General features: G+C 42.3%; 1 protein-coding gene across 2 annotated transcripts; it reads right to left on the bottom strand.

The window, feature by feature from the left end:
- Positions 1-3,130: 3,130 nt before the first annotated feature.
- Positions 3,131-11,420, bottom strand: LOC121584723 (prostaglandin E synthase 2). Of its 2 annotated transcripts, none has more exons than XM_041900788.2 (7): positions 11,096-11,420; positions 10,664-10,852; positions 10,484-10,539; positions 10,261-10,434; positions 3,929-4,129; positions 3,643-3,760; positions 3,131-3,500 (listed from the first exon to the last, which is right to left on the bottom strand). In XM_041900788.2, the coding sequence occupies exons 1-7, from the start codon at positions 11,381-11,383 to the stop codon at positions 3,354-3,356; spliced, it is 1,173 nt and encodes a 390-aa protein (XP_041756722.1). In that variant the 5' UTR covers positions 11,384-11,420; the 3' UTR covers positions 3,131-3,353. The 2 variants fall into 2 exon arrangements, with proteins under 2 accessions (XP_041756722.1, XP_041756723.1); XM_041900789.2 differs by having other exon boundaries at positions 10,261-10,413; positions 11,096-11,419.
- Positions 11,421-11,492: the final 72 nt, after the last annotated feature.

Here is an 11,492-nt window from a genome sequence, read left to right as displayed (position 1 = left end):
GATGCACCTGAGCTCAATTTCGAGTCTCATAGCAAAAGGTCTGAAAACTTATGTAAATAAGGTATCTGTTTTTTATTTTTTATAAATTTGCACAAAAATTCAAAAAAAAATGTTTTTGCTTTGTCATTATGAGAAATGTGTAGATTGACGAGGATTTTTATTAAGGCTGTAATGTAACAAAATGTGGAAAAGGTCAAGGGGTCTGAATACTTTCCGAATGCACTGTATAGTATGCCAAAACCAAATTTGCATATAAATTGGCCTCTATCGTGACTGCAACAGTAACCATTTTATCCAATGGTCGTGCTAAACCTACTGAGTCATAACCATTGTTTCTTACCCTTCTTGAGAAGATCATTATCAAGGTAGTTCATGTGGCTTCTTGCTGTATATGGTTCAAGGTTTTTTTCCTGTCTCATTCACTGCAGTGATAATCTTTGGGTTCACCTAATTCATATTGCAATACTTGTAGATTTTAACCATGTGCTATTTTTATTGGATGGATTTATGTCCTTTAAGTTTTTGGGAATGTGACTTCCTTTACCTCGTCTTTGTATTCTTATGAATTTTTTGTTGATTACTTTTAGAACCAGTTACTCAATCATGACATCCACTATTCAAGCCATATTGTCAGTGTTGTCATAGATAATGGAAGGTAGTCCACCAACATTTGTTAATATTTTGTACGTTGACATAATTTGCTCTTCATTTTTTTTTAAATATAGTGTATATACATACCACTGTCTCTCAGTTGGTGCTGAGCTGCTGTTGAGGTTGTATTGAACATTTAAATGAGAATACAGGTGTAACTTGTAAAGTATGAAATGTAAGAGCCATATCTTGCTCCTTGGAAAATTAATGTAATACCTCATGTGGCGCAAAATAGAACAATGTACAGTGTTCCTGAATTAAAACATGATACATTATCGGTTTCCTTTTTTATTGAACATTTTTACATGTATGCACATCATTGGGGTGGTTTTCAATACCCAGTGTTTAATTTAGAAATTGGTTAGGAGTTTATGGGTACTAATTCCACCCAAATTGACAGTTAACCAGTTTGTCCAATGGATGCTGCCAAATTATAAATCATTTAACTTCTAACACCCAGCTATATCCTGCATAGTTGATAAGAATTATCTGATAAATAAATAATGTAATTAATCTGGCTATGACTGGAACCCTCAAGACATTAACAGATGAAAGGGAATCCTGAAACAGGATTACTGTGTAATTCCTATTTTTAGCATTTTTTTAGGGGAATTCCATCCCTGAGGAAAAGCACTCTGCTTATCAGATGTACAGTTGAAGTCGGAAGTTTACATACACTTAGGTTGGTTTTTCAACCACTACACACATTTCTTGTTAACAAACTATAGTTTTGGCAAGTTGGTTAGGACATCTACTTTGTGCATGACACAAGTAATTCTTCCAACAATTGTTTAGACAGATTATTTCACTTATAATTCACTATCACAATTCCAGTGGGTCAGAAGTTTACATACACTAAGTTGACTGTGCCTTTAAACAGTTTGGAAAATTCCAGATAATTATGTCATGGCTTTAGAAGCTTCTGATAGGCTAATTGACATAATCTGAGTCAATTGGAGGTGTAGCTGTGGATGTATTTCAAGGCCTACCTTCAAACTCAGTGCCTCTGCTTGACATCATGGGAAAATCAGCCAAGACCTCATCAAAAGAAATCAGCCAAGACCTCAGATAAAAAATTGTAGACCTCCACAAGTCTGGTTCATCCTTGGGAGCAATTTCCAAACGCCTGAAGGTACCACGTTCGTCTGTACAAACAATAGTACGTAAGTATAAACACCATGGGACCACGCAGCCGTCATACCGCTCAGGAAGGAGACGCGTTCTGTCTCCTAGAGATGAACGTACTTTGGTGCGAAAAGTGCAAATCAATCCTAGAACAACAGCAAAGGACCTTGTGAAGATGCTGGAGGAAACAGGTACAAAAGTATCTATTTCCACAGTAAAACGAGTCCTATATCGACATAACCTGAAAGGCCGCTCAGCAAGGAAGAAGCCACTGCTCCAAAACTGCCATAAAAAAGCCAGACTATGGTTTGCAACTGCACATGGGGACAAAGATCGTACTTTTTGGAGAAATGTCCTCTGGTCAGATGAAACAAAAATATAACTGTTTGGCCATAATGACCATCGTTATGTTTGGAGGAAAAAGGGTGTGGCTTGCAAGCCGAAGAACACCATCCCAACCGTGAAGCACGGGGGTGGCAGCTTTGCTGCAGGAGGGACGGGTGCACTTCACAAAATAGATGGCATCATGAGGAAGGAAAATGATGTGGATATATTGAAGCAACATCTCAAGACATCAGTCAGGAAGGACAACAAAGTTAAGGTATTGGAGTGGCCATCACAAAGCCCTGACCTCAATCCTGTAGAAAATGAGTGGGCAGAACTGAAAAAGCGTGTGCGAGCAAGGAGGCCTACAAACCTGACTCAGTTACACCAGCTCTGTCAGGAGGAATGGGCCAAAATTCACCCAACTTATTGTGGGAAGCTTGTGGAAGGCTACCCGAAACGTTTGACCCAAGTTAAACAATTTAAAGGCAATGCTACCAAATACTAATTGAGTGTATGTAAACTTCTGACCCACTGGGAATGTGATGAAAGAAATAAAAGCTGAAATAAATCTCTACTATTATTCTGACATTTCACATTCTTAAAATAAAGTGGTGATCCTAACTGACCTAAGACAGGGAATTTTTACTAGGATTAAATGTCAGGAATTGTGAAAAACTGAGTTTAAATGTATTTGGCTAAGGTGTATGTAAACTTCCGACTTCAACTGTAGCTAATAAAAAGTCATGTTAGCTTGGAAAATAGAATGGGGGGAAAAAATGTAATCCAAAATGCTAAGACTGCGTGTAGTAGGTATATGACAATGTTTTACACTGATGTAAATTTAAAGCTGCTAATTTGGTTTTACTTATGTTATATACACTGAGTATACCTAACATTAGAAACACCTTCCTAATATCGACTTTCTCATTGAAAGAGTTCTTAATGTTGTGTATACTCAGTGTACATTGTGCATGTCACTGCAGCCTTGACACACCAGGTAGACAGAATGCCACAGTAACCAAGGATCTACAACTAAAAGGCTTGCTGCTGCCAGTTTATTCAAGCAAATCAACGCAGATCATTTGGGTGCATTTTCACAGGAAATAAATCAAGAGGTTGGCCTTTTGCCAAATTAGCTAGAGAAGTCAATTTCTCCCATCATACCAGCTTTCCTTAATGCAAATCACTTTTCACATCTCATGACATCTCCTGATTTAGTGAGGGCTGGAAGTACTATTGAATCAGATCTCCTAGTGCTGGTCAATGTTTAGAGCAGGGTCAGTTTTGGCCCTCGTGGCTTTCTCCATTCGTTTGTACCAGCTCTTGACCTTGGTGTTCTCCATCATGTCATCCCAGGCCTCAAGACCCTCCATCACGCTCAGGATCCCATACACTGCCTGCAGAGAGGAGAGCCGTGGACATAATTAGCAAACACATTTTGGCTATAGTAAACAAAAAGCCAAATAAATGTCTGTCATCAGCAAATCTGCAGTTCTAGAAGTCTAAGATAATACTTCACATGACATGTGGTGCTCTTACCAGGTCAGCCAGATTGGGCTGGTCTCCACCCATGAACTTCCTCTTCTTGCCAATGGCCACCACCCACTCATTGACTGCCTTGTACAGATCCTGTCTCACGTCATCCTGCAGGTTGTGTCTGCAGGATAGAGGCGTTTAATATAAAAACAGAACTCATCACCAAACATTGGCTGGTTATTCAGAAAAGTCCACTTATTCAGAAAAAGCACTCAATTTACAAAAACCGTATACATGTACAAAACCTTAAAGAGCAGATCATCATATATTTTTTTTATGGGGCACCCACCTACTTTTCAGTCTTTTTGAGATGACAAACATGGCAGCTGCTCCAACATACTTTGCAAAGAAGCCCTCATAAGTGCCAAACTTGCCCTCACGGACGATATAGTCAAAGGAGGCCAGGGCCTCTCCAGTGGTCCGGTAAACATTGGGCGAGATCAGATGAACCAGCCAATCATCTGCCCACTTACGCCATTTGATCTCCTCCCTGAAGCAGATTGAAGGGAAAGATAAGAGAAAGGGACATTTAAGCCTAACTGAAGCCTAACTGAATCTTAACATTTAAGCCTAACTGAATCCTAACTGAATCTTGACATTTAGGATTTTTATCAGGATCCCCAATTACTACTCTTTCTGGGGTCCAAACAGGAAAAAAAACGAACAAATAAAATACAAGATACACTACATGACCAAAAGTATGTGGACACCTGCTCGTCGAACATCTCATTCCAAAATCATGGGCATTAATATGTAGTTGGTCCCCCCTTTGCTGCTATGACAGCCTCCACTCTTATGGGATTTCCACTAGATGTTAGAACATTGCTGTGGGGACTTGCTTCTATTCAGCCACAAGAGTATTAGTGAGGTCGGGCACGGATGTTGGGCGATTAGGCCTGGCTCGCAGTCGGTGTTCCAATTCATCCCAAAGGTGTTCGATAGGGTTGAGTTGAGGATTCTGTGCAGGCCAGTCAAGTTCTTCCACACCGATCTCGCCAAACCATTTCTGTATGGACCTCGCTTTGTGCACAGGGGCATTGCCGACGCTTGGCATTGCGCATGGTAATCTTAGGCTTGTGTGCAGCTGCTCGGCCATGGAAACCCATTTCATGAAGCTCCCGACGAACAGTTCTTGTGCTGACGTTTCTTCCAGAAGCAGTTTGCAACTTGGTAGTGAGTGTTGCAACCGAGGACAGATGATTTTTACGCGCTTCAGCACTCGGTGGTCCCTTTCTGAGCTTGTGTGGCCTACCACTTCGTAGCTGAGCCGTTGTTGCTCCTAGATACAGTGGGGAAAAAAAGTATTTAGTCAGCCACCAATTGTGCAAGTTTTCCCACTTAAAAAGATGAGAGAGGCCTGTAATTTTCATCGTAGGTACACGTCAACTATGACAGACAAAATGAGAGATAAAAAATCCAGAAAATCACATTGTAGGATTTTTTTATGAATTTATTTGCAAATTATGGTGAAAAATAAGTATTTGGTCAATAACAAAAGTTTCTCAATACTTTGTTATATACCCTTTGTTGGCAATGACACAGGTCAAACGTTTTCTGTAAGTCTTCACAAGGTTTTCACACACTGTTGCTGGTATTTTGGCCCATTCCTCCATGCAGATCTCCTCTAGAGCAGTGATGTTTTGGGGCTGTCGCTGGGCAACACGGACTTTCAACTCCCTCCAAAGATTTTCTATGGGGTTGAGATCTGGAGCTGGCTAGGCCACTCCAGGCCCTTGAAATGCTTCTTACGAAGCCACTCCTTCGTTGCCCGGGCGGTGTGTTTGGGATCATTGTCATGCTGAAAGACCCAGCCACGTTTCATCTTCAATGCCCTTGCTGATGGAAGGAGGTTTTCACTCAAAATCTCACGATACATGGCCCCATTCATTATTTCCTTTACACGGATCAGTCGTCCTGGTCCCTTTGCAGAAAAACAGCCCCAAAGCATGATGTTTCCACCCCCATGCTTCACAGTAGGTATGGTGTTCTTTGGATGCAACTCAGCATTCTTTGTCCTCCAAACACGACGAGTTGAGTTTTTACCAAAAAGTTATATTTTGGTTTCATCTGACCATATGACATTCTCCCAATCCTCTTCTGGATCATCCAAATGCACTCTAGCAAACTTCAGACGGGCCTGGACATGTACTGGCTTAAGCAGGGGGACACGTCTGGCACTGCAGGATTTGAGTCCCTGGCGGCGTAGTGTGTTACTGATGGTAGGCTTTGTTACTTTGGTCCCAGCTCTCTGCAGGTCATTCACTAGGTCCCCCCGTGTGGTTCTGGGATTTTTGCTCACTGTTCTTGTGATCATTTTGACCCCACGGGGTGAGATCTTGCGTGGAGCCCCAGATCGAGGGGAGATTATCAGTGGTCTTGTATGTCTTCCATTTCCTAATAATTGCTCCCACAGTTGATTTCTTCAAACCAAGCTGCTTACCTATTGCAGATTCAGTCTTCCCAGCCTGGTGCAGGTCTACAATGTTGTTTCTGGTGTCCTTTGACAGCTCTTTGGTCTTGGCCATAGTGGAGTTTGGAGTGTGACTGTTTGAGGTTGTGGACAGGTGTCTTTTATACTGATAACAAGTTCAAACAGGTGCCATTAATACAGGTAACGAGTGGAGGACAGAGGAGCCTCTTAAAGAAGAAGTTACAGGTCTGTGAGAGCCAGAAATCTTGCTTGTTTGTAGGTGACCAAATACTTATTTTCCACCATAATTTGCAAATAAATTCATTAAAATTCCTACAATGTGATTTTCTGGAATTTATTTTCTCAATTTGTCTGTCATAGTTGACATGTACCTATGATGAAAATTACAGGCCTCTCTCATCTTTTTAAGTGGGAGAACTTGCACAATTGGTGGCTGACTAAATACTTTTTTTCCCCACTGTACAATTGACCGGGGCAGCTCTAGCAGGGCAGACATTTGACGAACTGACTTGTTGGAAAGGTGGCATCCTATGACGGTGCCACATTGTAAGGCACTGAGCTCTTCAGTAAGGCCATTCTACTGCCAATGTTTGTCTATGGTGATTGCATGGCTGTGTGGGCGATTTTATACATCTGTCAGCAACGGGTGTGGCTGAAATAGCTGAATCCATTAATTTGAAGGGGTGTCCTCATATTTTTATATACACTATATATACAAAAGTGTCTGTCTTGACAGTCCCCTTGGTGCCTTAAGGTGTTCTTTTATCCGTTTTTTAAATCTGGTTTTATTGCTAGCTTCAGTTACCAGGGGTGGCAGAGTTGCATGTAGTCATGGCTCTTTTTAATACTGTGTGTTTCACAGCCTCTGTTCTGGACCTGGGAACTGTGAAGAGACCTCTGGCTGCACGTCTTGTGTGGTACCGATGGGTGTCCGAACAATGTGCAGACAGTTCGGTACCTTTAACCCATCAACACCTCGCACAAAGACCAATCGTGATGCAGTCAATCTCTCCTCAACTTTGAGCCAGGAGAGATTGACATGAATACCACTGACATTCTCCCTCCGTCTATATCTACAGTAAGTGCAATACACGCTGCTCTGTTCTGGACCAACTGCAATTTTGACACACCACTGACAACACTAGGCCCTGTAGGACCTGCCTGGTTGATGTAGATGTCAAGAAAGGAGAGCAACGCCTTATCATGGACAGACCTCTTCCCATTTTAGCAACCACTGAGTATATGTTTTGACCATGCCAGCTTGCCATCTAGGGTTACACCCAGAAGTTTAGTCTCCTCAACTTGCTCAATCAACACATTATTCAGTAATAGATCTAGATGAGGTTAGGGTTGAGTGAGTGATTTGTCCAAAAAACGATGCTTTTATTGAGCACCAGCCTATTGCTAGTTACCCATTCTAAAACTGACTGGAGCGCTATGTTAAGGGTATCCATTATTTATTTGACTGTCGTAGCTGACGTGTATACGGTTGAGTCATCAGCATACAGACACACAGGCTTTACTCAAAGGTCAGTGGAAGGTAATTAGGAAAAATAGACAATATGGTACACCACTCAACCGAATTCGCATTAGAGAGACTTCCATTAAATAAAACTGTGTTCTAATACACTGGGAAAAAAACAAAAAAACAATATGCAACAATTTCAAAGAATTGACTGAGTTGCAGATCATAAGGAAAACAGTCAATTGAAATACATTCATTAGGCCCTAATCTATGGATTTCACATGACTGGGAATACAGATATGCATCTGTTGGTCACAGATACCTTTAAGCAAAACAAAAATTGGGGCGTGGATCAGAAACCCAGTCAGTAGCTGGTGTGACCACCATTTGCCTCATGCAGCGCGACATCTCATTCTCATAGAGTTGATCAGGCTGTTGATTATGGCCTGTGGAATGTTGTCCCACTCCTCTTCAATGGCTGTGCGAAGTTGCTGGATATTGGCGGGAACTGGAACACGATGTCATACACGTCGATCCATAGCATCCCAAACATGCTCAATGGGTGACATGTCTGGTGAGTATGCAGGCCGTGGAAGAACTGGGACATTTTCAGCTTCCAGGAATTATGTTCAGATCCTTGTGACATGGGACAGTGCATCATCATGCTGAAACATTAGGTGTTGGAGGAGGATGAATGGCACGACAATGGGCCTCAGGATCTCGTCACGGTATCTCTGTGCATTCAAATTGCCATTGATAAAATGCAATTGTGTTCGTTGTCCGTAGCTTATGCCTGCCCATACCATAACTCCACCGCCACCATGGGGCACTCTGTTCACAACGTTGACATCAGCAAACCGCTCGCCTACACAATGCCATACACACTGTCTGCTATCTGCCCGGTACAGTTGAAACCAGGATTAATCCATAATGTGCACACTTCTCCAGTGTGCCAGTGGCCATCGAAGGTGAGCATTTACCCACTGACTACGGTTACAACGCCGAACTGCAGTCAGGTCAAGACCCTGGTGAGGACAACGAGCACGCAGATGAGCTTTCCAGAGCCGGTTTATGACAGTTTGTGCAGAAAGTATTTGGTTGTGCAAACCCACCGTTTCATTAGTTGTCCGGGTGGCTGGTCTCAGACGATCCCGCAGGTTAAGAAGCCGGATGTGGAGGTCCTGGGCTGGTGTGGGTACACGTCATTGGCGGTTGTGAGGCTGGTTGGCCGTACCGCCAAATTCTCTAAAACGACGTTGGAGGCGGCTTATGGTAGAGAAATTAACATTAAATTCTCTGGCAACAGCTCTGGAGGATATTCCTGCAGTCAGCATGCCAATTGCAAGCTCCCTCAAAACTTGACACGTGGCATTGTGTTGTGTGACAAAATGGCACATTTTAGAGTGGCCTTTTATTGTCCCCAGCACAAGAAGCACCTGTGTAATGATCATGCTGTTTAATCAGCTTCTTGATATGCCACACCTGTCAGGTGGATTATCTTGGCAAAGGAGAAATGCTCACTAACAGGGATGTAAACAAATGTGTGCACATCATTTCTGAGAAATAAGCTTTTTGTGCCTATGGAACATTTCTGGGATCTTTTATTTCAGCTCATGAAACATGGGACCAACACTTTACATGTTGCGTTCATATTTTTGTTCAGTATAAATAGGTAACCCTCAATCACTGATAAGGCAGAGGATGTAAATCCATAACGCCTAAGTTTTCAGCAATAGGTTATGATCAATGATATCAAATGCTGCACTGAAATGTAACAAAACAGCTCTCACAATCTTATTTTTATCAATTTATTTCAGCCAATCATCAATCATTTGTGTCAGTGCAGAGCATGTTAGGTGCCCTTCCCTATAAGCATGCTGAAAGTCTTAATTTGTTTTCTGTAAAATAACATTGAATTTGGTCTAACACGATTTTTCCAAAAGTTTGCTAAGCACCGGTAACAGGCTGATTGGTTGGCTGTTTGAACCATCAAAGGGTGCTTTGCCATTCTTGGCCAGCGGAATGACCTTTGCCTCCCTCCAGGCCTGAGGGCACACACCGTCTTCTAGGCTTAAATTGAAGATGTGGCAAACAGGTGTCGCAATGTATTCCGCTACCAACTTCAGCAATGTACCATCCAGGTTGTCGGTACCAGGATGCTTGTCCTTATTTATGTATAGCAACAATTTTGTTCACCTATTCCACACCAACTTTGCAGAACCCAAAACTACAGTGCTTGTCTTTCATTATTTGGTCCGTTATGCATAAATATGAAGGCTGAGCGTTTGTTGTTTGCATGTCATGCCTAAATTTGCTAATCTTTTCAACATAAAAAGTTATTTAAGTGGTTGGCAATATCAAAGGGTTTTGTTATGAACAAGCCATCTGCCTCAATATTTGAGTTCGCTTTTTTGCCTAGAATTTCATTTAAGGTACTCCAGAGCTTTTTACTATCATTCTTTATATCATTTATCTTTGTTCCATGGTATAGTTTCTCCTTTTTGTTTAGTTTAGTTATGTGATCTCAATTTACTGTATATTTGCCAATCTGCTCTTGATGGGCGCATGCCAATCAGTAACTGGAAGAAGCAATATCATAATCTAAAAGAGTAGTTATGCACAGTATGTACACCCTCAGAGAGATTTTCATTAATGACCCATGCACGGAATGGTTTTTGGTCATTATATGGCCAGCAGTAATTTGGCACCTAATGTGTTCACCTACTTTCTGGAATCTTTCTCGGGGTACATCGTCTGACCTTCAGCTTCATTCACCATCACCCAGTACTTGTTGTTGAACTCAGTCACCTCTTTCCCCTTCTCATTGACGGCCTTCATCTCTGGGTAACAGCGTAGAATCTCTGCGATGGTTTTATCCCTGCAGGGGGAGATCAGACCACTTCATGTAAAGAAAACACAAGAACACTTCTCGGGAGGTAGTTACTTACTTGCTCATCAACTGTGTCTTCAACGCGCTGATTATTACTGAGGAGTCATTCAGTTGCTGATGAGTCAAGAGCACAGAAGGAGAGAGAGAGAACACATGACAAGTCTTCCATCATCCCATACACACCTGTAAGTTGTAACTATAATACCAAGTAATGCAGAGTGACTGTGTCCCCTCTTACCACATCACCATTCACCATCACGATTGGCACTTTTCTGTAAGTTGACCACTTGATTTCCTTCCTCATGACGGGGTTGACCTCCACAATCTCATATGGAAGCCCATGGTAGTCTAGGAAAGCTCGCACTTTACTGCAGAACGGGCAGGTCTTGTACTGATACAGGGTCAACTTCAGGCCACCAACAGAAGCCTGAGGAAGACAGAGAAGTCGGTTAAAAGTCAATTTCATTAATTAACGTTACATATACATTTACAATGCAAAATTTGCCACATTTGAGGATGTAACATTGGGCAAGCTACTTGACAAAAGCACACCAGAGGTTGTTAGCTGACAAACATCCACCTGACAAACATAAGATTACTTTGCTTCAGGTAGACATGGCAATGAATGCAAATACCTTTCATAGCTAATATTCTTGCCCAGTATTATTACCTTGACATCTTCTTCAGCAAGGTGATGTTGGACGGAGAGCTTTATTGTTTGATACAAGCCAAGCCCCCCTCCAAACAGGAACGCACACCCCAGGACCCTGCCACCGCGCAGAGGTGTGCTGAAGAGCAGTTTGGAACGGAATCCTGCACCACCCGTTCTGTATGCCCTGCTCGACCCATGTAGCGGGACCCTTGGAATCAGGGAGGCAATATTCTCAGCACGACATGGTGGAGACTCCAAAATGTGCCAGCCGACCTTACCGAGAGTTCTCGCACAGGCAGCTGCCATCTTAATTTTACATAAATTCCCACAATTCTGTGCGTTGGGACTTGTTCAAGAACATCGTATGGACGCTGCACTTGCGCTCTTGGTAATGCGATTTGGTGGGATGTTCAAG

Source organism: Coregonus clupeaformis, chromosome 16 (assembly GCF_020615455.1).
Source record: "Coregonus clupeaformis isolate EN_2021a chromosome 16, ASM2061545v1, whole genome shotgun sequence".
Taxonomy (NCBI): Eukaryota; Metazoa; Chordata; class Actinopteri; order Salmoniformes; family Salmonidae; genus Coregonus; species Coregonus clupeaformis.
This window is presented reverse-complemented; position numbering and strand designations above follow the sequence as displayed.

Bases quoted from the DNA above. Each gene is read 5' to 3' on its own strand.
- LOC121584723 (XM_041900788.2), bottom strand. From the start codon at position 11,383: ATGGCAGCTGCCTGTGCGAGAACTCTCGGTAAGGTCGGCTGGCACATT. The intron at 10,540-10,663 runs GTAAGAGGGGAC...TTGACTCATCAG, and splicing joins TGATGGTGAATGGTGATGTG to CAACTGAATGACTCCTCAGT. The intron at 3,761-3,928 runs GTGGGTGCCCCA...TCTATCCTGCAG, and splicing joins TCAAAAAGACTGAAAAGTAG to ACACAACCTGCAGGATGACG.